Below are 26,286 nucleotides of genomic sequence, written 5' to 3' on the forward strand. Positions count from 1 at the left end.
GATGCCAAGAGCCAGGTCAGCAGCCCTCCCCACTCCCTGGGTCATCCTCCCAGGATGCAGCCTGCGAGGGAGTGTGAGAGGCAGGGCCCATGGGCTGCTGCCCAAGGAGCACTGCTCAGGACCCAGATGCTGGGCCCTTTCACCCTTCTTTCCTCTCCCACCTCCGGCTCTGCTCAGCTAGAAGTCTAACCCCTGGCTCTCAGCCCCCTCCACCCTCCCATGGGGCCTAGGGATCCATCAGGTCATCAGCAGAGAGACCTGCTGCCGCACTGGTCAGTTCTCTTTGGTCTCAAGTCTCAGAACCCAACTCGAGGTGTCTCAGCATCACTGGTCCTTCTTCAGAAGGATTCGCAGGTTCCCCTGGAGCCCGGCGGCCCCAGGCAGGGACAGGAACCAGCACACGCAGGTCCTCTCTTGGGCCAGGGGACATCTGTCGGCTTGAGGGTCTCCAAGGCCTTCCTTGACTCAACCTTGCAAGGGAAAACTAGCCCCAACTAAGCAATGACAGCTCACTCTCTGACAAAAATGCCACCCACCAAAACGAAACAAACGTGCAAGGATGGCACAGAGGCGGTGGGAAGAATACCTGGGAAGCGAAACGAGAGCCACAAAAGAAAGAAACGGTGAAGGCGACACGCCTACGGACACTCTGCTCTCAAGTCTTAGATGAAGGAAAGTGTGGCCACAGCCCGTTTCCTTTGACCAGGGCGGCCTCTGGAGCAGAGATGACGGCTGCTTATGATGGGCCGTTTACCCACCCAGTCCTGCACGTTACTGGCCTCTTAGTGGGAACCGGGTTCCACTCCAGGGGCCATGGTGACGACAAGACACGCACCATCCTGACGGAAGGTGGGGGGGAGGGGTGGACTTCTTTTCTAGGGAAGAGTCAGAGCAGCAACAAATGCGGCACCTGATGCAGGTGTTGGGGGCTGGGAGGAGCAGGCAGAGGGTCTGGGTCGTGAGGTGGGGCTGCCCTTCCGGAGGGGCGGTGAGGTGCGGCCTCCCTGAGGAGCTGGTGTTGGAGCGGAAACCCAAAGGAAGGGACCTTTTGAGCCAAATAAGTAGAGCACCTTCTATGTGAAAGCTATAAAAAAAATTCTGTCAGACATGCTTTTTAAGCCTTCCAGCCAGGGATCTGGGGGAAGAAAGACTGGCACCAACTCATTGCAGCTGGGCCATGACCAGCTCCCCAGTACCCACCCCGCTACCACCCCACCCCCACTTCTCAGGGAAAAAGAAACGTCCTGCCCGCAGTAAATAGAAGTGCACTTTCTCCTCCCACTGGGGCCATGGCAGCGGTGGCTGTGGCCACCTCTCTGCACAGAAACCGACCAGAGGCACAAGGGGTGTGGAGTGTGGATGGGTGGAATTCCCTGGTCATTTGCCTTAAAGGGAGGAGAAGGGATGATGGTGAGTCTGCAGGGATTGGCCGCACTGTGCATCTGCTTCAGGAGGTTTCAGAGGCTGATCCTCGTGCCTTCACCCTCCCTTCTTCTCGGGCAGCATTTCCCCGAGTGGCTGCTGGCCCCGCCGGGCGGGGGGTGTTTCCCCCTCTGCCTGGGTTGCAGCTGTTTTTGGCTTGACCACAGGACTCTATCATGCCAGAGTTCATGTGGTTATCCAGAGCAGGAAGAATTTCCCAGCATGCCTTGAGAAACCTGAGACACTGAATGGCTTTCAGGGCTTATTGATGTGGCCAGTGCAGGAAATAGCAATACGTCAATAAATAGTTTTAGGCAGGAAACGGGGCTTAAATGGTAGCCTTAAAGTTTGGGGAATGGCACTAGGGGTTGCTGGGAGGGAGCCTGCCAGTCTGATGAGAAGCTGGAGCCAAGGACCAGACTTTGAAATGGCTGCCACCAGTCTGAGGCCCCTTGCTGGTTCTGGATGCAAGAGGCCGAGTTTGAAGCGGAGCTGGGGCCCAGGGGACGGCTGGTTTGGGTTGGCAGAAAAGAGCTCCCTGTTCCAGAGGAAAAGCTGGCAGGCTGTATGTGCCCAGAGGAGACACATCGGCTGGTTTCGGTGGCCTCCTGGCTGGCATGTTCGCAGCCCGTTTCGCCACCCCGTTAGCGAGAATCGCCACCAGTTGGCAGATCCCACTCTAAGAGTTCGGCTGCCCTCATTTAAAAAGCTGAGGAGAAGGGTCACAACCTGCCAATTTCTCTTTCACTAGCCTGTTTTTCTGACTATAAAAAGATACGTTCACAGAAGAGCAAAGAAATGCAGAAAATAATAAAAAGCTTAAAGATCATCCACAATTTCACTATTGAGAAACCACTACTGTTAACACTTGCTATTCCTCATCTTTTTTCATAAATGTATTCATGGGCCCTAACCAGTTTGGCTCAGTGGATAGAGCGTCGGCCTGTGGACTCAGGGGTCCCAGGTTCGATTCCGGTCGGGGGCATGTGTCTTGGTTTCGGGCACATCCCCAGAGAGGAGTGTGCAGGAGTCAGCTGATCAATGTTTCTCTCTCATCGATGTTTCTGGATTTCTGTCCCTCTCCCTTCCTCTCTATAAAAAAATCAATAAAATATTATTTTTTAATGTATTTATGGATAAGATTGTATAAGACATATAATTTTGCTTTTGCTTTTTTTTACTTATCATTAATTCGATAGCCATTTCCCATATTGTTATAAACTTTTCAAAAACATAATTAATATTTTTATTGATTTTTAAAGAGAGGAAGGGAAAGACAGACACATTGATGTGAGAGAGAAACATCAATGAGTTGCCCCCCCACACCCCCCAGGCACCCCCAACTGGGGATCAAACCTGAAACATCAATGAGTTGCCCCCCCACACCCCCCAGGCACCCCCAACTGGGGATCAAACCTGTAACCTGGATATGTGCCCTGGCCAGGAACTGAACCCTACCTTTTGTTGTACAGGATCCAATCAACTGAGCCACACTAACCAGGGCCATAAACATAATTTTTAATGGGTGGATGAATCATCATTTACTTTATCACTCCCCTATTGTTGGATACTTACGTTGTTGAATTATTGTGTGCATAAAGCTTATTTTTCCTGTTATTTTTAATTATTTCCTTGTGCTAATTACCCAGAGGTGCAATTACTGAGTCAAACAATAAGGACACCTTTAAAGCTTACTTTAGGATTTTGGGGGAAAGTGCTGCTGATTTACACTCCCCATCCACAAGAGTTCCTGTCTCACTGCATCCTTACCAGCATTGGCAATGACCAGTTTTCAGCTTTGCTAATACAGTGGTAGGGGGGAAGAGCGGGGGCAACTTTCATCCAGTTGCTACTGAGATTTAATTAATTATTTTGACATATGAATTATCTTTTAATGCCCTTTATCCTCACCCTTTGTCACATTTATTGCAGATATTTTTCCCAGAATATTATTGCCTTCTAAGAGTGTTTATACTATCGTGATGCCTTCTTCTGTTGCATTAAGATAAAAATCCCTTCTTTATCTAGAAATTGGATAAATACTCAATCTCAAGTTCTTATGGTTTGTCCTTTAAAAAAAAAACAAAACAAACACACATTTACCTCTTTATTCCATCTGGAATTCATCTTAGGGCCCAGTGTGAAGGGAGACTCTAAATTATCCTCTCCCCCCACCCTCTCACACTTAGACAGCTGTCTCTGCACCGTGGCTTCAGTGAATAATGTTTCCTTTGCCACTGATTTGTGGTTCTTCAGGGACCAGGTGATGAACCCTAGGGGTGCCGAATTTGTTTCTGGGCTGTCCGAGCTAGCTGTCCATTTATAGGTTAGTTCCACGCCCTTTTAATTATTAAAGGTTTGGATAGGTGAAAAGAAATACAGCTCCTTACAATTTGGTTTTGTTCTGTTTTTAGCTATCCTCCCGTTACTCTCCAAGTACTTTCAGTATAATTTTTTGTCAAGTCTCCGTTCCTCCTTACCCTCCAAAGTTCCCATTGGAATACAGAGTACAAAATTGATGTTGAACCGTCTTTAGAATGCTGACTACCCACTATGGAACACTGTGTTTCTTCCTCGTTTCAGACTTTCTCTTAAATCTCAGTTCAATTTGCAGTTTTCTTCATAGAAATCTTGTATATTTCCTCATGTCACTTAAGATTTTATATTGTTTTAGATAATGAGCTTTTGTGCATTAAAATATCTCACTGATTAAACCTATCATAGAAAAACTGTAGACTTCTGTGTATTAATTTTGCATTTAAATACAGCACTAGTTCATTAGTTAGTTCCTAAACTCTCTTATTAATTCTAATCTTTACTAGAGGACTCTCTTGGGTTCTGCATACCTGTAATCATGTTAAATCATTTTATCTCCTTTCTTCCAAGGGTCATGGATGTTTCTGCTGGTTTTTAACCAGGCCCATTGACATTCTGTTTCAGGTTTCCTGATACTAACTCATCTTTGCCTTTCTGGGATAAAATCTACGTGATTATCGTGGATCTGTTTGTTGGTATTTCATTTAGAACTTTCACATCTATGCACATTAGAGAAAGTAGCCATAGACTTCCTTGTTTGAAATTTACTATCATTATGAGATTTGGGTAATAGGAAACTGGAAAAGCTTATCTTTTTCTGTGTTCTGGGTCAATTTGCATAGCAGAGCAGTTATCTAATTGTTTTAAAGTTTGAATAACTTACCTTTAAAAAATCATAATTGTAAGACACCTCTTAATTCTTTCAGAACTTTTCATTTTGTTTTATGACCTTTAGTCTTTTCCTACTTTTTATTTATTTATTTTTAGTACAGTTTGGTATATTTTTTTAAATCACCTGTTTCATCATTTTCCCAAATCATCAGCATAGAATTATAAATAGTTTTTATTTCTCTTTTTATCTACTCCATATCTATTTTCATATTTTGTTAGTATTTCTAATTTTTTTATTTCTTGGCATTATATATTAAATTGTTTCTCTATTTTCTAATTAATCTCTGGTTTTATCAGTAGTATGTGCTAAATTCAGTAGTATATTTTACTTTACCCCATATATCCAAATGTTTAGCATGTAATAAATATTTTAAAATATGACGCATTTTACATTCTTTTTTTAATAGTAAGTCTTCAAAAACTAGTGTCTATTTTACACCTTAGAGCACATTTCAGTTGGTGTATTTATTTTTCATTGTGGTAAAAAGAAAAAAACACATAACATAAAATATACCATATCTCAACCATTTGTAAGTGTACAGTTCATTCATATTAAGTATAAGTCACATGGTTATGCAACTCATCTGCAAAACTTTTTTCAACTTGACAAAAACACAAACTTTAACCCATTAAACAACTCCCTGTAGCCCCCTGGTCCCAGCCCTGGCAACCACATTCTTTCTGTTTCTACTCTAGGTACCTTCTAGAATATATAATGCTTGTCCTTCTGTGACTGGCTTATTCACTGACTTCAGCCGTGATGTAGCATGTGTCTGCCTTCCCTTCCTTTTTTATATATATATATATATATATATATATATATATATATATATATATATATATGTATATATATATATATATAAATAAATATATATATATAATTGACTTTTCACAGAGGAAGAGAGAGGGACAGAGAGTTAGAAACATCGATGAGAGAGAATCATCGATCTGCTGCCTCTTGCACACCCCCACTGGGGATGTGCCCGCAACCAAGGTACATGCCCTTGCCTAGAACTGAACCTGGGACCTTTCAGTCCGCAGACTGACGCTCTATCCACTGAGCCAAACCGGTCCTGGCTTCCCTTCCTTTTGAAGGCTGAGTAATATTCCATTGTCTGTATAGACCACTTTGTATCACTCGTCCCTTGATAAAAACACTCGGGTTGCTTCCACCTCTTGCCTCATGCCGAAAGTGCTGCTATGAACTTGGGTGTGCAAATACCCTGCTTTCCATTTTTTTTATTTTTTTTTGGATATATCTCCAGAAGTGGAATTGTGGAATTGTATTGTGATTATATTTTTAATTTTTGAGGATTGCCTTACTGTTTTCCATGGTATCTGTAACATTTAGATTTGGGGGGGGGGGGGCGAGGAGGACTGAGGGGGGTTAAAACAAGCACGTGGGTGGGGTTTTTTCTCAAACATCTGCTTATGTAAGATTCTTCCTCTTGCTTTCACTCATAGCTGGGTGTGCTGTTTTATCCTCAAGCATATGAAGATGTTGCCTCAATGTCTCTGAATTTTAACATTAAATGTACAAGTAAAAGGTCAACAATGTTGTTGTTCCTTTGTGAGAAACCTAGGGTTTATTTTTCCCCCCTCACAGTTATTTGTAGAATTTTTTCTTCTCTTTGAAATTAAAATGAAAATACTCTTGCTAAGTAAATGTGAGCTTCTAACATTCCTCTAACTTGAATCCCCAGTGGCTTTTAAGACCTTTTCTTGTAACATAGCTTTGAGTTAACATGTCTTATTTTAGCCTTAATGCAATGGCTGGCACTAAATAGGGCAATAATACTTTTAAGAAAGAATGAATGGCCCTAGCGGTTTGGCTCAGTGGATAGAGCATTGGCCTGTGGACTCCCAGGTTGGGGTCCCAGGTTGGATTCTGGTCAAAGGCACATGCTCAGGTTGTGGGCTCAATCCCCAGTGTGGGGCATGCGGGGGGCAGCCGATCAATGATTCTCTCTCCCCATTGATACTTCTCTCACTCCCTTCCTCTCTGAAATCAACAAAAATATATCTTAAGAGCTGAAACCGGTTTGGCTCAGTGGATAGAGCATCAGCCTGCGGACTGAGAGGTCCCAGGTTCGATTCCGGTCAAGGGCATGTACCTTGGTTGCAGGCACATCCCCAGTAGGAGATGTACAAGAGACAGCTGATCGATGATTCTCTCTCATCGATGTTTCTAACTCTCTCTCTCTTCCTCTTTGTAAAAAAATCAATAAAAATATATTTTAAATATATATATGTATCTTAAGAAAAGAACGAATGAATGAATGACTAATTTTTTATGATCCTCTAGGCCCCTTCTAGGCGGGGGGGGGGGGGGGGGGGGGGGGGGCGCATGATTTGGTAGTTAGCAAAGGGAGAGCCGTTAGGCACCTGGAGTTGAGAGGTGGGCGTGATGACTCTGGGACTGGTGCCGTCTCCCCTTTATCTCACTCCCCCACCTCTGTGTGGGGGTCAGGGAAGTCAGGCTGAGGGGGTCAGGGAAGCCAGGCTGGAGACCCAGGTACCGTGGCTCTGGTCACCCATTCCCATCCTTGAAAACGCGAGGACCAGCCCTTGGGCGGCGGGCCCCACGGCAGAGGGGGTGGCGCCCGGCCGGCCAGGCTGACGCGGTCTCTGTTCCTCCGCAGAAGGACTTCACGGTGCGAGAGGCGCTGCAGCAGCAGGACGTGGAGCGCTGGCTGGGCTTCATCACCTTCCTGTGCGAGGTGTTCGGCACCATGCGCAGCAGCACCGGCGAGCCCTTCCGCGTGCTCGTCTGCCCCATCTACACCTGCCTCCGCGAGGTAAGGCCCCTGTCTGCCCCACCTCCGCCTGCCTCCGCGAGGTAAGGCCCTGTCTGTCCCATCTCCGCCTGCCTCCGCGAGGTAAGGCCCTGTCTGCCCATCTCCGCCTGCCCCCGCGAGGTAAGGCCCCTGTCTGCCCCAACTCCGCCTGCCTCCGCGAGGTAAGGCCCTGTCTGCCCATCTCCGCCTGCCCCCGCGAGGTAAGGCCCTGTCTGTCCCATCTCCGCCTGCCTCCGCGAGGTAAGGCCCTGTCTGCCCATCTCCGCCTGCCTCCGCGAGGTAAGGCCCCTGTCTGCCCCACCTCCACCTGCCTCCGCGAGGTAAAGCCCGCCGGAGCCCGTGTCTGTGATGGAAGCGCCTCCTGGGCACCAGGAGAGCCATGGCGGGGTCTGGGTATAAAGCCACGATCCTTGGTAAAGAGAATCATCCCTCCCCCGCCTGCTGTCGACAAGCCAGGTCTTTATTGGTTGCGTTTACATGAAGGTCAATGGCCCCCTAGGAAGCTGACTCAGGACGCTGCCTGCAGTGAGTCTTACTTAAATGAATGGATCTTGGGCCTGGGTCGGTTCCCATTGAATTCTTTTTTTTTTTCTTTTTTTTTTATTGTTTTTGGAAAAGAAATAATTAAGAACAAGCCAGAACTTTTGAGAAGCAAGAGGTCAGTGGGGTGCTTTCTGGACCAGGCACCATTGCCCCTTTAGAAGGTCGCCCTAGCTGCGGTCTGCACAGAACCGGCAGGAGCACACGCGGGCTGGGGGCTGAGGGGCCGCTGGACCCTCCAGGGAGAGGTCTGGGCTGGGAGCACCGCTGAGGAAGTGAGGAGGGAAGCACGGTTTGCAGCCCCGTTATATGTTTGAGGTAGTACCCACAGAACCTGCGACACGAGCTGCCGAGAAGGGAGAATGTGCTGTGGGCTCCTGGCTGCGGGCCTGGAAGCACGTGGTCAGGGAGGGGGCGTCTGGAAGAGAAGTGAGGGAGGAGGGGGAGCACCAGGAGCCGGTTTTTCTGTTTGGGTGACCTGTTGGTCGCCCCAGTCCCCAGGTCATGTGGCTGCTCAGGTGGAAGTGTCTGAAGATAAGGAAAAGGTCATCCTGGGGACGCGGACTGAGGACGGGGCCTGGGGATGTGGACTGTTGATGTATTCCTGATGCTCAGGGCTGGAGACTCAAGGGGGTCACCCAGGGAGAGGGTGCAGGTGGAGGGGAGGAGGGGAGCTAGCAAGGAGGGGGGGGGGGGGGAGATAGTGATCCGAGGCAGAGAAGTCGGGGATAGTGACCCAAGGGAGAGAAGGGGGAGTTAGTGACCCGAGGCAGAGAAGGTTCCAGGACAGCATCGCAGCACTCCTCCCTGGGAACGGGCAGCTACCTCTCATGAGCCGTACCCCCCACCCCAGCAGCAGGTCCCAGGACCCACGGAGGAGCGGCCTCTGGGGAACCGATAAAACCAGGACAGAGAAGTGGCCTGAGTTTAGCAACAAGGAGGGGTGGGGGGCACAGTGTCAGTGGCGTGAGCACAGGAGCCACATGGGGCCACCCTCGGGAGTAGGTGGAGGTGGGGCCTGAGCGTGGACTGGTCTGTGGAGAAGTGTCTCGGTGGAAGGGACTTGTCAGCTAACGGGGACACGTGGGTTCCAAGGACAGTCTGTGTTTTTGAAGAAGGATGGTAAAGCTGTGGAGGGAAGGGCAGGGATACCTGCAGATGTTTCTGAAGCGTCGTTTCTAGAAAACAGGGTGCTCGGTCCAGGCTGCGCGGATCCACAAGCCTCCGCCAGCCCGCAGAGCCAGGCATCCTCCGAACAAACGCCCATGGATTCAGATTGTCTCTCAGACTCACACAGTGGTCTCTCCTGGTGGTATTTCACTCTCAAAGTGTGCGAAGCTCAGAATGCAGCACTGAGAGAGGCCGCGGCTCTGCTTCCCGCACCCCTTTGGGGGTGATTTGGAGGCAGGAGGCAGGGGCCTGGCCCGGGTGGCCTCCAGGGGCCCTCCCATCCCTGCCTGAGCCCCAGACAGCCCATGTGAAGGCAGAAGGCAGCACTTCCTAGGGCAGTGGCCTGGATTGTCTCCACACGTTCCCTCTGTGTGATCCGGGTACCCCCTGGTGTCGCCGTCACCTGCTCCCTCAAGCAGGGAGCAGGGCTGAGCACGGCCCTGATGGCCGGGACGGTTCTGGCATGGCCTGTGGCAGTGCACACCCTCCGGTGTGAGGTCCGGAGCGTGCCAGGAGGTCGCACCAACAAGGAACTAGGACCCTCCCTAGCGCCCACTTGTTGGTCGCACTGAACTCTGTGGGAAGGTGTCACGAACACCAGCCTCTGCCGTGCTCCGCGGTAAACGTGAGGGGTAAATAAATCATCCGGGGCTCCCCATGTTGTCCAAGAGAAACCACAGCCCCGTGTTCCTCGCCCCCTGCTTGAGGCCCTGTAGCGAGGCGGTTCAGGAGCCCTAGCCTTGGGTTCCAGTCCTGCCTCTTCCGTTGGTTAGCTGTGCCATCTTGGGGAAGAGCTCGCCTGCTCTGAGCCTGTTCCTCGAATGTGAAGAGGGAACACACCGCTCTGCCTACAGGTTTGGGGAAGAAGGCAGGGATGGAGAAGGTGCTAAGTGCCCTGGGGCAACTAGGTTGGAATGTGGAAGAACTGCCCCAGGGACTTACTCTAGGGCAGGATGGCTCCCTAGAGTAGGGGTGTCGAACTCAATCAGAGAAGGGGCCAAAATCTAAAATCCAGCCTAAATCGCGGGCCGAATGGTTTACTGAACAGTCATAAACTGTCATTGTGATGGAAACGCAGCGGAGTGCAGTGATGACAGCGCGGTGCGGGCCACATTGCAAGGCCTGGCGGGACGGATTTGGCCCATGGGCCTTGTGTTTGACACATGTGCCCTAGAGTCTGGTGTCCTCCAGTCTGACGCAGGGCCTGGGCACATGCCTCATCTTAAAGGGGCACAGGGGCCGAATGCCCTTCGAGTGACACGCAGCCAGTCTAGGCTCTGCCTCACCCAGAACTCCTGAGCTCCCAATCCAGGGCTCTTTCCAGCAGAGAACTCGGTGTCCCTAAATGAGAAGGTTGGGAAAGAAAGCTGTGCCCTGGGGATCTTATCAGCCCCTTCGGAGAGCCTGTGCCCTTCCCAGAATTCAGGAGACAGACACCTGAATTCTTAGTCAGCTGCTGCCTCCCCTACCTTATCACACACATACTCATCCCCAGTCCTCCCCCGCAGCAGGTTAAGCCAGCTCTAACAAGTTTCTGGAAGCCCAAGGCACTCCCCTTGCTAGAAAATTGTAGGCTTTTTCCCTGGGCCCTGCAGGTGGCTGGCCCCAAATCATCTGCCCCCTCCTTCCTGCCCTGGGGTCCTCCCGGCTCCCAGAACCATCCCTAGGCTCTCAGTTCCAACTTCCCACTAAGCAGCATCCAGGCCATGCTCCAAGCCCCCCAACAAGACATGCCACAACCGCACCCCAAAGTCCTCTCAGTCCAGGTCCCCTTGGTGTGAGCCCAGACCCACCCCGCTGCCTCCCTGAGCCAGTGCACACCTCCATCCTCACCGCTCCATCCTTCCACTCGACCTCAGAGGAAGCGGTATTTAGTGCCGACAACAGCACAGCGCATGGCCCGGTCCAAAGCACGGCATGCTTTCTTTTTTCTGTTTTAACTCAGACAACACCCTGAGCATTATCATCCCCATTTTCTAGAGAACAAAGAGGTCAGGCAGCTCGTTGGGGCCGCACGGCCAGCAGGCAGCAGTGTCCACGTTGGAATCCAGGTCTGAGCGCCAGCCATCCCTGCTCCCGCCGGCCCCGCTTCCCTGCCTGGTGAGCAGAGCAGATGCTCCCTTCTCGTCTCCATCCACGGCCCAGCGCCTGCCGCGTGGCGGAGGCTGCATCGATCTCTGTGGAATCGATTCTGCTTTTGCCAAAAATAGCATTTGCCAATCAGAGATCCTTCTCTTGAGGGACAGAGAGGAATACTTTTCAATGAGTCCTTTTTTTGTTTAAGAGCCTGTGGTTCCTGCCAAGAAGGTTTTCAAAGTGATTGAAGAGCGTTATTGACGGCCCAAAGCTGCAGGCGTCTCCTTGTCCTCCTGCTTACAACTCGCCTGCGCCTCACAAGCTCTTCTTAATTTTTTGAATGTTTTTAAATTTTTATTGTGGTGAGGACACTTAGCATGCGGTCCACCCTCTGGACAGACTGTTAAGTGTACACAGCAATGCTGTTATCCGCAGGCACCATGTTGTGCCGATCTCTAGAACTTACTCAGCTTGCACAACTGAAACTTTGAACCCGGTGGTCAGCAACTCCCTACTTCCCCCTCCTCCCACTCCTCTGGCAGCCGCCATTCTGTTCTTTGCCGCCGGGAGCTTGACTGTTCAGAGACTTCATTTAAGTGGAAATATGCAGTGTCGGTCCTGTGACTGGCTTGTTTCAACACCTAGCTCGTTTCCAGATCTTGGCCACTGTGAGTCATGCCGCCATGTGCATGGGGCTGGTAGTGCCTCTTCAAGATCTTGATTTCGATTCTTCTGAATAAATGCACAGCAGTGGCATTGCTGGGTCATGTAGTGCTTCTGTTTCTGATGGTTTTAATGGTTTGAGGAGCCCCTATGCTGTTTTTCATAGCCGGTGTACCATTTTTTCATTGTATAAGAGTTCTCATATCTTCACATCCTTTCTAAACGTGTTGTCTTTCATATATTTTATATATATATATATATATATATATATATATATATATATATATATGCCATCCTAACAAATATGAGTGATATCTCATAGCTTTGTGCTTTGCATTCCTCTGATGATTAGTGACATTGAGCATCTTTTCCTATCTATTGGCTATGTGTATCTCTTCTTTGGGAAAATGTCTATTCAATACAGAGACAGTAAAGCAACAAACAGACTGTCAAATTACAGTGGGGAGGATAAGGAGATATGGGGGAGATAAGAGATCAACCAAAGGACTTGTATGCATGCATATAAGCAAAACCAATGGACGAAAAACCTCAAAAACTCTGCTGGGGGGCGGGGAGGGGGGGCGCGTGTATGGGCGTGTTGGGGGGGCAATGAAAAGATAAAAAAATATGTAAGGATAAAAAAAAATGTCTTCAGGTGCTTCGTCCATTTTTTAAATTTGGTCATTAGTCCTTTCGCTATTGGGTTGTAGGCATTTCTTACGTATTTTGAGAACTGACCCCTGATCAGATACGTGGTTTGTAAACAGCTCCCCCATTCTGTAGGTTGCGATTCCACCCTATCAATTGTTAACTTTATTAGGCAGCTATCTAGTGGGAGGTAGCCTCGTTTGTCTGGTTTTGCTTTTGTGCTTTTGGTGTCATATCCATACAGTCACTACCAAGACCAATGTCATAAAGCTTTTCCCCTTTGTGTTCTGTGAGGAGTTATAGTTTCAGGTCTTGTGTTTACTCTTTCATCCATTTTGTTGTGTATTATATGAGTCCCAGTTTCATTTTTTTGTATATCCAGTCTTCCCAACACCCATTGTGTGTTTGGCCCCTTGGTCAAAGATCAGTTGACCATATGCATAGATTTATTTCTGGATTCTAAACTCTGCCTCATTGATCTATATATCCATTTTGATTATTGTAGCTTTTTAATATACTAGAGGCTTGGTACACAAAAATGTGTGCACTTGGCGGGGGTGGGGGCGGTCCCCTCAGCCTGGCCTGCGCCCTCTTGCAGTCCAGGAGCCCTTGGGGGATGTCCAACTAACAGGGAAGTTTAATGCCTCCCGATTTGTTCTTTTTAAAATTGTTTCATGGTTATTTGGTTACTTGGAGTCTTTTGTGATGTCATATGAATTTAAGAATTATTTGTCTACTTCTGTAAAAAAATTCCAATGGAATTTTGATAGGGATTGCATTGAATCTGTAGATCACTTCGGCTAGGATGGGCATTTTTAATAATATTAATTCTTTCAATCCAAGAGCAGAAACAAGAGCACTCACTCTCACCACTCCTACTCAGCATATTATGGGAAGTCCCAGCCAGAGCAATTAGGCAAGAAAAAAAAAAAAGATATAAAATGCATCCACATCAGAAAAGAAGAAGAAGAAGTGAAATTATTTCTGGTGATAGGATCTTATATAAAGAAAACTCTAAAGTCTCCCCCAAAAAAACTGTTAGAACTATTAAATGAATTTAGTAAAGTTGCAGGGTGCAAAAATCAACATATAAAATCAGTTGCATTTCTACCTACTAATAACAAACTATCTGAAAAAAAATTTTTGAGAAAATAATCCCATTTACAATACCACCAAAAAGAAGAAAATACTTAGGAATAAATTTAACTACAGAAGTGAGAGGCTTATACACTGAAATGGACAAACTGTTGTTGAAAAACATGAAAGAAGATACACAGAGATGGTAAGACATCCCCAAGGTATTTGTTAATGGCTTTCTAAGGACCCCTTCCTTCTGCCAGGGCCCTCAACCTGAGTGGCAGCCGTGATCAGGATTTCTTGCCCGAGCTAATGATTTCATCCTCTCCCACCTCTGCAGGAGCCGACCTGCCAGGATTTAGGTCTGATTCCCCCAGCACCATCCTCCCCCCTCCCACCCTTTCTTGACCCTGCAATGCTTTCCACCCTCCTCACCTCTGTGACCCCGTGGGGATTCCGCCAGCCTCCTCCCCGCTATCACTGAAGGCTGTCCTCTGGGCCCCTTACTTTAAGAGCTTTGCTGGAAATTCCTCTGGCAGGGGTGCCGGCGTGGCTTTTAACCCCTTACACCTGTTTCCTTTGAGCAGACTTGGCCAGGGCCTGGTGGACCTGCCTCTCTGCGCTCCCTCTCATTGTTTCTGTCTCCCACTCTCTGCGGCCCACTCGACTTGTGATTCCACCTTCCTGCCCTCTTCTGAGTCCGGCCGCCGTCGCCAGAGGTCAGGAGTAGAGAAAAGGAGGAAGGGAGGGGGTGCCTGTCAGGAATCTCATCCCTCTGCACCCCCCTCTGACCCCACCAGCCTCTCCCTCTGGTTGGCTCCCTTACTCTCCTCCCCGCCAGGCCCCAGAAACCCCAGCCACCCCACCCTGCCCTTTTCAGAGGAAGGGCAGGCACCTCTGGGGGGTGTCTGCAAGGGGCACCCCGCCTCCCCCCTTCTTCCCCAGGGATGCAGGCGGGGAGAACACGGAGGGCAGCGAGTCAGGCTTCTCAGGAAATGAAATTGCTCCGTGCAACAATGAGAGCCACTTTTTTAACTTTCTGCATGAGCGTGCATTCAATTGCTCACATTGTTTTGGCTCCAGGGGAAAAGGCCGAGATGGAGTGGGTGTGGGTAGAGATCCTCGGCTGGTGCACAGGCTGAGTCCAGCAGCACAGACTTTCAGGCACCTCTCCTTCAGGGGGACCCCTCCTGCCCTCCCCGGATCGGGAGATGGAGCGGGTATTAGTTGGCAGGGCGCACTGTGGCCAGGAGGGGCCCAGGCCACCCAGCCGCACACCCCTCACAGGAATGGAGATTGGAAATCCTCCTCCCTGCAGCCCAGCCGCACAAGGCTGCCTCACCTTGAGAAGCTCTGACAGACTCACACATTCACAGGCCTCTCCTGCAGCCAGTTAAACCGAACTTCGTGGGGATGGGTCTGAAGGGAGCTCTCCGTGTGACTCCAGTGTGCAGCCCACATGCGGACATCGGAGTAGCTGCCTCTTCGGTGCGTTTAGTGAGCGGCCGCTGGTGAGCAGAGCCAGGGGAAGGGGCCGCCGGGAGAGCCAGAGAGACCTGAGATTGCATCCCAGCACCACCACTCACCAGCTGCAGGGCTTGCGCTGGTTCTTTAATCTTTCCGAACCTCAGCTCTCCGCCTGTCACATGGGAACGATACTCACCCTGCAGGCTCGTCTTAAGGCTTAACGTGCATACAATGGTCACGTAAAGCCAGTGGCAATGAGCTGGCATGACCATGCAGGTTGCTGTGGAAAGCAACCCATGTTCCAGGCATTGCTCACGAGAAGTGTCCCATCACAGGCTGCCCCCGAAAGAGGTCCATTCTCCTTACCGGACACCAAGGCCTCCCCACAATCTCTCTCTCTCTCTCTCTCTCTCTCTCTCACACACACACACACACACACACACACACACACACACGCACCCCTTTCCTGGAGAGCCTCTGCAGAGCCCTATCTGGCTGCACCTGCACTGTTCCCATCATATTCCCACAGAAGGCTTCGTGCATTCCTGCCGCCTGGAGCTCCCTCTTCCGCTTCTTCCTCCCTGACTCTTGTCCACCTTCCAGGCCAAACCCACTCCCCACTTTCTCCCCACCCTGCCCGATTCACTCCTCCGTGACCCTGTAAGGACTAGCATCCACACAGGGCCCTTGCTGTCTGGACTTGACCTTTGCCCGGTGGTTATACAAATGCCCTTTGACCTCTCCTTGGTCTTTTAAATCATTTCAGTCTTTTATTGGCGCCTGGGGGTGGGCTGGGTCTTGTCTGTCACGGAACCCAACAGCATTCTGCTCAGGACTCTGCATTCACCCAGTAAGCAGTGACTTGGTTTGAAACGATGCTGCTTTCTCACTGAACTGCAAAGGTTCCCAGTTGTGCTGGACTACAGCATTGTAAATGGCGACCCTTCCCCACACGGTTTACAGCCCACTTGGCTACTGCATCCCCAAAAATGTAGCAGCCATGGACATTTACGATGGGTTGTGCACATGCATATCCAGGAAGGGGGAATTCAGGGGTCTGAGCAGCTGCCGAGGGGCAAAGGGGAAGAGGAGATGGAGCTTAAGGGGCAGTGGGCTTCGCACAGGTGTTGATGGGGAGGGAGAAAGGGTTCTGGGAAGAAAGCTGAGTGGAGACTTGGGGCCAGAATGAGCCTGGGTGTGCCTGTTTGTGTCTGTGATGAAGAGAGGGTCTGACAGCGGAGGCATTTGGGTGGACGCAAGATGATACTGGAGCCTCGGACAGTCTCTCTGCCAGAGAGCAAACCCGTGGCATGCTGTATTCATTCAACAAACACCAATGAAAAGGCCACTTCTTTATTGAACTGAACAGTCTCCTAGGCACATTTTCTACTAGAAATGTATTGAGACAAAGTCAGATCTGGGGCTCTCCCGGGCCAGGGCACAAAAGTACAGTAGTGCTCCAAACGGGGCAGGGGGGGGGGGGGAGCAGGAATGTGAGCCCAGAGGGCAGATGAGACAAGGAAAGATGCCTGGCAAGGGCATCTGAGCAGAGAACAACCCTCAACTCTTTGTCTATATATATATTATTGATTTTTTTACAGAGAGGAAAGGAGAAGGATAGAGAGCTAGAAACATCGATGAGAGAGAAGTCTACTGGGGATGTGCCCGCAACCAGGGTATATGCCCTTGACCAGAATCGAACCTGGGACCTTTCAGTCCACAGGCCGACGCTCTATCCACTGAGCCAAACTGGTTTCAGCGACTCCTTGCCTTTAAATTCCTTCTCCAAGACAGTCCATCAGAAAGACTCACTGGGACGTTCAAGGCTGGGAAGGCGCTTAAAAATTCAGGAGAACCTTTCTGCATGAAGGGTTTATTCCAGCCCTCATCTTAGGCACAGACGGGCCTGGAATGTTCCGCGGAGAAGGCAGCCTTCCCGAGGCAGGTGCCCGGCCCCTGGGCACCGGTGTGGCCGCAGAGCCCTCCAGGTCCAGCATCTGAGGCTATGGATACCCTGGCGTAAGCAGCCATTCCTGGGACCTGCGCAGAAATAACTCCCACGGCTGTGCCCCCTCTGAGATGCTGTCCCCCCTTCTCCTCAGCAGCCAGGGCACTCTGTGGTGCAAGCCACCCCCGCCCCCACCTGCTCAGGCACCCTCCCCACCCTCCCCTCCCCCCCCCAACACACACACACACACACACACACACACACACACACACTGCCGTGTCCCTGTCTAAGGCTGCAAGGTCTTGACCTCCTCCCTCCAGATAAAATCCGGGTCGCCCCTACCCCCACCCCCCACCCTTTAACTGTTCCGCTTCCTCAGCCAGCCTTTGCGAGCTGAAATGTGAAATCTGAAGCCAGTGTTCCCCTTAGCAACCATGGTAACCCGGGATCTGATAGGGAGCCTGCAGTTATAAAAATACCAGCTTCCACCAGGCACTGGTTCCACAGGGAACCCAGTCTCCACGCCAGAACCGGTTTTAAACGGTTTTAAAACTCGAGATTCCCCAGCTCGCCTGCTCGGGGCTCCGGGAGGGCCACTCCACGCCCTGCGTGGGGGCAGCAGCCAGGGCCGGCCCGGCCTCCGCAGCTGGAGACGGGGGCTGCGGCTCTCTGGGAATGAGGTCCCGCATTAGGGCACAGAGATGGGAGCAGGCTTTCTTCAACATCAAGTCTTCGGCGTTTTTTAAAACTTAGATGGGGTGCCTCCAGCCCTTACAGCTGCCACCAGGGCATCTTCAGCGCCACCAGCCCTTCCCAGTGGTGCCGATGGGAAGGACTGGAGACAGTTGTAATTAACCTAACTGTTTTCTATGGGAATTCTGCGTTTAAGGCCTGCGGCGGAGAGGGCTACACTTGCCCGCTCAGGGCTAAAAGGGAAAACCTAGCTCTTCCCTCTCCTCACCGATGCCCCTTGGACATGGCCAGAACGGGGTTCACTTGCCCTCGTGGGCTCAGTGCCGCCTGCAGGGGGCGCCTGGCCCGAGGAGTGGGGGTGGGGGTCCTTCCCGAGGCTTGGGGCCTCCCCCGCCCCAGACTCCAGACCAGCCCGGCCTCCTCCGCAGCCCCAGGCAGAGCCCTCCCTGCCTCCCCCCTCCTCCTCCTCCTCCTCCTCCTCCTCCTCCACCTCCTCCTCCTCCGCGCTCTGCGCTCTCCTCCTCCTTCCTCTTATCTCCTGGGGCCATGCCTTGTAATTTTGAAAAATATTCTAACTCAGTAATTAATGTCTGAACTTCAAGAGGCCCTGCTTTGTGCAAGGAGGGAGGGAGAGCTGGATGCCTTGGCGGGGCTGGCGGGTTTTTTTTAAACTGGCGAAGGGACGGCAGTGGATAAACTGTTTCTGGCTGCAGTTGTGTGTACAAGGTACACATGTACATGTATACATGCATCTGTTTAGATTGGTGGTTTGCAATCTTTTTCATCTCCTGGCACCCATGAACTAATTGACTAAAATTCTGCTGCACTCCAAAAGAGATATATTTTTCTAATCTGACCAAAAAAAAAAAAAAAAAAGATATAATTTTTGTTCACGCCAGACAGCTATTGTGTTGGCTGTTTGTTGTTGTTGTTGTTGTTGTTGTGTTTTTTTGTTGTTGTTTTTATTTGAGGATTTTAAGGAAAATGAGGTCGGTGCCCCTGACTAAATAGCCAGGTATTGCGTGTTTTTAAAATTCTGTGGCACATCATTTGAAACACGCTGGTGTAGATTTTTTAATCCTTGGGGTTTTAAAAAATAAGAAGACACCCACACACCCCCTCCCCCCCCACGATTTCCCAATAGGGTAACGTCACAGTCTGCTCGGCCGGCTTGGGAGCACGGGGGAGGCAGGCTGGGTGCTTTCTGCACATCAGGTCCCATGGGGGAACCCACATTTGGAAGATAAGAAAGCAGACGCCGTCGGGAACTTCAGATAACCCAGAAGTCAGAAGAATAAAGTTTGTCTGTTTCCCACCCTCAGGGAGGGGCTGAACAGCCCCACTGACTCCTGGCCTGGACCCCTCAGCACCCCTCTAATGGCCGTGCCTCCCCGTGGTTTGCCCGCCCCACATCCCGCCCTGCCTGCCCAGTCTTCTGTCCTCTCTCAAGTAACCTCCACCCAGCAGTCTGGGTGCTCAGTGCTGGGCCGGTTGCTTGGGCCAGGGCATGAGCAGGCTGTGGTCCCTGCTCGCCGATCAGCTGGGAGGAGAAGCAAAAAAATGAAGTGTCCTGTGCTGGGAGCTGGTACGTACATGCACACAGCTCCCGGGGCCCACACTGAGCCTTCTGCTTCCACCTGCTCAGCTCTCAGCACCCACCCTCTAAACTCAGCACGTGATGATCGATACCCACCTCCGCTGTCCCCGCCTGCAGCTGTGGAGCACAAATGCCTTGTAGACAGTGCCTGTGCATCTGGGCAGACCCCGTTAGGAGCCACCGTTTCCCTTCTGTCCATCCACCTCTAGCCCGAGCTAGAACCCAGCTCCTCATTCTCGGCTCCATCCTCACTGCAGCCAGCGGTGATCGGGAGGCACCAGGTGGCCTGGCTCAGGCCCTGGGAGGAGAAACCGCTGGGAACCACCTTTCTTGTGGTGGGAAGGGTGGGGCGCGGGGGTAGGAAGACAGACTTCACCGACTTCCTCCCGTTCCTGTAACAGAACAAAGACGTGAAAAACAAAGGACATGGGATGAAGGATCCGCCGTCGGTAGCATCTTTTTATCATGCCTAACGACGTGCTTCTTAATGAGGACACCTGGGCAGGGACCCAGTAAAACCAGTCACAGGCCTTTGCCCTTGACGTTCCTTCTGGGAGAGTGCACTTCCAGGCGCCCCTCCAGGCCTTTGCCGATGCCAGTTCCTCAGAGGGCGCTCCCCGACCGTACACCCCCAGATGCCAGTTCCTCAGAGGGCACTCCCCGACCGTACACCCCCAGCCCAGGACCTGGCATTACCATACCGGTGTTTTGCTGTTGTTAATCTGCTTGTTTTTCGTCTCCCCAGTTAGCATGGGAAGGCTGGGAATAGGTCTGTTCTCTTAGCCATGTCCCCCATGCCTTGAACAGTGCCTGACATAGAGTAGGTGCTCAATAAATACTTGTTGAATAACTTAATGAAATAGAATGTCTCAGTTGAACAAAGCAAACATGATAGTTGCCCCTCTAGAGTTAGTCCGGGGAGATTTCTCTTAGGAGATAAGTCCAGAATCCTTAAGGAGGCAAGGGGTGTGAGCAGGGTGGAGCTGGCTGGTCGTGGTCTTTGGAGATGAGCTAGAATGGAAGAGAGAAGGGAGACACGCTCCCCAGTCAAACTCGCAAGATGTGAGTTGTGCTCACAGTGCCAACGGCCCAGTTCAGAATTGCTGCCAGCCAGTGCAGCTGCCTGTGTTCTATCCCGTCATTTCACTCCGGTGAAGGGGTCTTTTCTTGACTTCGGTTTGCCAGGCTTCGTATGACGTTTCATTAATCTGTCTGCAGTCAGAGCTCCGGAGCCACAATCAGGCTCAAGGTGGGCTTCTGGCACAGCTTTGTGGATGGAGAGCCAGGCGGAGGGGGTCAGGAGAGGCTGCTGAGGGCGCACCTGCTGTGTCCCATGTCTGCCTGGAGGTGCAGGCGGAGTAGCAGGGCCTGCCTCTCCTGCCTCTCCGGTGAGGAGGGGTGCAGAAGGAGGATGCACAGGACACAAGAGATGCTGTGAGGGTTGGGAAGAAGGTGACAGCATGGCACCGGAGGGAGAGAGGGGAGCAGGTGGGGGAGGACAAACATTCAGGACAATGGAACCTCTTAGCCCTTAACAATCTCAGCACAATCCCAGCTGGGGAGCTACTATGTTATTGTACATTTTCTGCATTTTGTTAAAAAGAGACAGGTGAAAACAATTTTAATACCTTTTATATATTATCCAATATATCCAAAGAATTATTTCAACATGCAATTAATATTAGAAGGATCAATGAGATTCTTTAAAATATTTTTGTTGATTTTGAGAGAGAGGGTTGGAGAATGAGAGAGAGAGAAACATATCAATGTGAGAGTGAAACATTGATCAGCTGCCTCCTGCACACCCCCATGAGGGATTGAGCCTGCAACCAGGGCATGTGCCCTTGACCAGAATTGACTGGCAACCTTTGGTGCTCGGGGCAATGCCCAACCAACTGAGCCACATCAGCCAGGGCAATGAGCTCGTTCTTTATACTTTTTTTTTGTACTCGGTCTTTGAAATCCAGTGTGTATTTTACACTTAAAGCACCTCTCCATTCCAAGGGCATGTTTGGAGTGCTCAAGACCACATGTGGCTGGTGGCTACTGTCTGGACAGTGGAGGTCTGGAAGCTAGCTTCTGGAACCCTTAGGCTTGGGCTTCTGGAACATACTGGATCCCAAAAGTATCTGGATCCTCAGAGTCTCAAAATAATTTTTGTTCTTTCAAAAGAATTTTTTATAGCTTCTTTCTGAGCTCCCAGAGGCAAAGGAAGGCGGTGTGAGCTGAAGCACGAAAGTCCATGGCCGTGTGCTGGTGCTGGCTGACTGGCTGGAGCCCCCTGGCAGGGTCTGAAAAAGGCAATCCTTTTGACCCCAGGATGGAGAAAGGTAGGGAGGAGGAAAAGGAGGGGCCAGAAAAGGTCAGAGGAAAGAAAAATATGGAAGGGGGCTGTGGAGGGCAGGGGTGACAGGCTGCATGATGGAGCCAAGAACAGAATCCGCACACTGAGGGGGAGGGGGCCACACAGCCAGTCCCAGCTTCCCCTCATGATGGCTAAGCAGAGATGGTGGCTCAGGACTGGAAGGCACAATTAGCTCCTTCTTCCACGGCCCTTTTGATTGCCTGTTGCTGTCAGGACTGCCATTTCTGTAATTAAGACTTTGTCCCTTACTCAGAGGGATTGGAACATACAAGTATTTGCTGAGTCGGGTTTCCCAGGGTTAAAAGAGCCAGACCGAAGAAATGCAAACACACATTCCCTAACTAATGGTCCTTTAATTAAGGCCAAAGCCCTGCTTAAAACAATTAGCTCTGGGGATGGAACAGTAGGTACCACTCCACTTTTTGCTAATTGTTCTTCCCTGAGAGGCGGGATGTGGCCAGTCTGGGGGCTCGGGGAGGACAGCAGGGAAGGAACCCGTGGGCTGCTCTGGGCCGGGGCTGGACCGGGCCCTGCTGGCTTTGGAAACGTTAGTCAGAGGAGCGTCTGAGGTGTGGGGAAGAGCAGGGCGGATGTGGTTTGGGCAAGGGGAGTCGACAGGCTGCCCCAGGCTTGGACGCGGGCCACGGGAAGTCTCCGGAGCTCCTGCTGGCCACACCGAGGTGGCTTGCCCGGCTGGAGCGGAGGGCGTGGGCCAAGGATTAGCTGACTGGAGAGCAATTAGATGAGGTGGGGCTGGCTGGGAAACTACCTGGAATCCCAGCACCAGGGCTGAGACTTGCTTGGGTAATGCCACAGGCAAGAGGCTCTGGGGAGAGGAGGCCCCCACTGGTGAGGGTGGCTGCCCCCGGCCCGCTGGGCTGCAAGCCTTTTCTGCCTCTGCCTAATGGGGAGAAGTGGATTCTAGAATGTGGGGGAGTCGGGGGGCTGCCCTCTGGGAAAGAGGCCCCGTGCCCGATGACCGTTTCCTGTCTCTAGGACCTTCCTAAGGCCTGCCTGTGCCCTCAGATAACCTCCCCTTTCCTGGGCAGGTGGCACGCATGCGGGGTGGTACCCTGCCAGAGACTTTCACATCTCCCCAAAGGGTAAAAGGTGCGGGGTTTGGGAGGGTGGGGACATGACTGACCTCTGCAGGGAACCCTCTCCCCCGACAGTGCCCTCAGGTCAAAGCTGGCCAGGTCCTGGAGCCCTGTGCTCTGTCTGGGGAGCGTCCCCGTTTAGGAGCCCCTGCTCTGGAGTGGAATTTGGGGTCACCATACAAGGAAATGGTCAGAGCTGCCATCCAGGCCAACCTCAAAGCGATTGTGTAAAGGCTTTCGTGGCTGGCCGGGCCAGGTCAGACTCCCACAGATCCCAAACGCCCTTGGCCACTCACGTTCTGCCCCCAGAAAGGATCATAGCCCTCCCCTCCCCTCCCCTCCACTCCCCTCCACACCTTTCATCAGAGGTCAGCAAACCTCTAGAAAGGCCAGATGCTCAGTATTTTCGCTGTGCAGGCCAGAAGGCAGGATCCAGCGTAACCACATCCCTGAGGCTTGTGCGTAGTGGGCAGCCGTGGGCAGCGCCCAGAGCAGCTTCTGTGGAAACGACTCCACTCTGCCCGGTGGTGGGAGAGCACAGGCAGGATGCAGCGATGAGAGCGGTTGTGTTCCAGCACAACCTTATTTATGGACACTGACATTTGAGTTTTATAGCATTTTTATGTGTCACAGATTATTATTCTTTTTATTTCTCCCCCCACCCCCCCCCCGGGTATATAAAAATGTAAAAGCTATTCCTGGCTCATGGGCCTGTGAAAAGCAGGCTGCGGACCAGATCTGGCCCGTGGGCCGTCATGTACTGAGCCCTGCACTGGATCTCTGGTGCTCAGCTGGGAAATGAGCGTCCACGCCATGGGGTCGCGCGTTAAATTTGAGAAGCCCTGTCCTAGAGGGACCTGCAGAGTCCCGGGTGGTGCTGATGCTGCCAGGAGGAGGACCACACACTAAGGAGCGCTGATCGAGTCTGACCTTTACCCCCATTTTACAGATGACAAAACTGAGGTCCAGAGGTGACATAGCCCTATCTTAGGAACCCAGGGAGTGGCTGCTTCATCCTAGGATACAGAGCAAGAGTGGGGGGGAGGGGGTTCTATCTCTGGCTGCTTTCAGAGATCTGCCAGCTCACACCTACCGAGGCTCTAGCTCAGACACAGGAAATGTGCGTATGTCCCCTGGAGGCCAGAGCGGCGGGGCTCCAGTGAGTCATTTCCCCGGAGTGCAGACGTGTGCACTGAGGCAACCCTGTGCGGTCTGTCACCCAGCTCCCCCTCACCTCCCCGCTGTGCCCTAGAAAAACTCCCTTCCTGGCTTCAGGATCCGTACAGCCAGGTGAGAGGGAAGCTGAAAGCCCCATCGTGAGGAGGGGAGAAGGGGGGCTTGGGCGTCAGACTTCCATCATTTCGAATATCACTATTGGGACTAGCTGGGATCAGAGGCAAGCTGCTTAACCTCTCCGAGCCTCAGTTTATCCATCAGTCAAGTGGGAAACCGCTCTCACCTCGGCAGAGCTGCCATAAGGATTAGCGATCACCTTTGCCCAGTGTCCGGCACATAGTGCAGAACTTTTGTGGTGACTTTCTATCAGCCACCCTGGCATCCTGACTTAGCCACAGAGATGCCCAGCCTTAGCCTGGACAGCCACAGAAAAAGGCTCCATCCTCCTCCTGCTGACACGTGAGATCCTGGCTGTGTTGTTGTCCTTACGAAGCGAGTCACTGTCCTGTGCTCCTAACAGTGGTCGGCAAACTGCGGATCGGGAGCCACATGCAGCTCTTTGGCCCCTTGAGTGTGGCTCTTCCACAAAATACCACATGCAGGCGCGCATACAGTGCGATTGAAATTTCATGGCCCATGTGCAGAGGTCGGTTTTTTGGCTCTCAAAAGAAATGTCAGTTGTTGTACTGTTGATATTTGGCTCTGTTGACGAATGAGTTTGCCGACCGCTGTCCTATATTCCCATAGGTTCAGGTTGAAGCATGGAAGGCCATGTCAAAGTCTGTACCTGGGACCCTTGGGTGGCCCTCAGGATCGGGAAACCCACTGAAATTGTACGCCAGCATCTATGAACCTATGCAGATGTGCATTTTTCTGGGAAAGACACCAGAGTTCTCATCAAATCCTCAAAGGGTTCCATGTTGCAAAAAAAGTTGAAGGACACATATCTTTAAAGTCAGGGCCTAAGGAAGCACCAAATTTTTGGGACAGATTCCTGGCTTAGGGAGTCAGCTCCCTGATCCTGATGTATTGGGCACGTTGCACATTATTCAATTCGGATCTGGCCTTCCATTCTTCGCTGGTGAAAACAGTGGCATGCCTCTCCCACCAGTCCAGAATCAAGTGACATCCTGGCGAGGAAAACCCGGAGTAGGGCGGCCAAGAACGGGTGGGGCTCTCAAAGCGGCCACCAGGCAAGCAAGGGACCTTGCAGAGACCAGCCTGCAGGGTCAGTGCGTTTGCTTCCAATTTAAATGCATGGGGGTTTAAAATGCTTAGCACTGCCTGGCCAACCTGGCTCAGGGGTTGAACGTCGACCTATGAACCAGGAAGTCACGGTTCCATTCCCAGTCAGAGCACATGCCCGGGGTTGCGGGCTCGATCCTCAGAGTGGGGTGTGCAGAAGGCCGCCGATCCATGATTCTCATCATGGATGTTTCTGTTTCTCTCCCTCTCCCTTCCTTTCTGAAATCAATAAAAATACGTTTTAGAAATAGGTCAGTAAAAAATAAATAAAAATGGGTGACATTAAGCCGTGGTGATGAGCAGGATCGTGGTGACCTTGGGAGAGTTGTGATAAAAGGTGCCGAAAGAGGGCTGTGGAGGTGCAGCCCATGCTCCAGGTCCTGGCAGGGAGCGGCCGCAGGAGCGTGTCCCCTGGGTGAAAGCCATCTCACCGGGTGCTGAGAGGATTTGCGCACGTTTTTGCACGTGTGATGCTCCAACAAAAAGTTTTCTCAGAACACCTTCAGCTGAGAAAAGTGGGGAAATAAGGTAAAATCACCTCGTAGGGGATTTTTCTATATAATTTTACAGTGAAGTTAGCACACAGCGTGAAGAGAGAGCAATTTATATATAAACACAAATAACAGAGTAAGGTTTTAAAATAATCCAAAGGCCAGATTTAAGTATCTTTCTTCTTAACCCAAACTGCTATCTAAGTCTCCTTACATAACGCTGGCTTTCTGTAATTATCTCCTGGGCCCACAGGCTGTCTCGGCCTCTACACAGCCATGAGGGACCTGCCTCGGTCGGACCTATTTTGGGGAGCCCATTCGCCAGGGCGGTGGCTCTGCTCAGCACACCCCTGAACCTGGAGTGCCGCCTCCCATCCGCTCTCCAGCGCTGGGCTTCCCTCCAGGGCCTCGCCTCTCCCTCCTGCTTCCCAGACTCCCCACGCTCCTGTGGTCTCTTCTCAGCAGCCCACACACTCACTTGAGGGGACAACGTCCCTCGCCCCACAGTCCCCTCCAGGAAACATCCCCTTTCTCTCTTTTTAACATTTAATATGTTAATCACATATTGAATTCCAGGGGGGGGAATTAAATGCTCAGCAAAAGCAG

General features: G+C 51.3%; 1 protein-coding gene across 5 annotated transcripts in view; it reads left to right on the forward strand.

Annotated features, from left to right (window-relative positions):
* The window catches only part of CTIF (cap binding complex dependent translation initiation factor), a 220,229-nt gene that overhangs the window by 178,720 nt on the left and 15,223 nt on the right, over positions 1 to 26,286 (forward strand). For all 5 annotated transcript variants that reach the window (XM_036419735.2, XM_045574964.1, XM_036419734.2 and 2 more), the window contains one exon: positions 7,272 to 7,427. In XM_036419735.2, the coding sequence (XP_036275628.1) occupies positions 7,272 to 7,427 (156 nt within the window). The remainder of the gene's footprint in view (positions 1 to 7,271; positions 7,428 to 26,286) is intronic.

The sequence above is a fragment of the Pipistrellus kuhlii genome, unplaced genomic scaffold (assembly GCF_014108245.1).
Source record: "Pipistrellus kuhlii isolate mPipKuh1 unplaced genomic scaffold, mPipKuh1.p scaffold_m20_p_6, whole genome shotgun sequence".
Taxonomy (NCBI): domain Eukaryota; kingdom Metazoa; phylum Chordata; class Mammalia; order Chiroptera; family Vespertilionidae; genus Pipistrellus; species Pipistrellus kuhlii.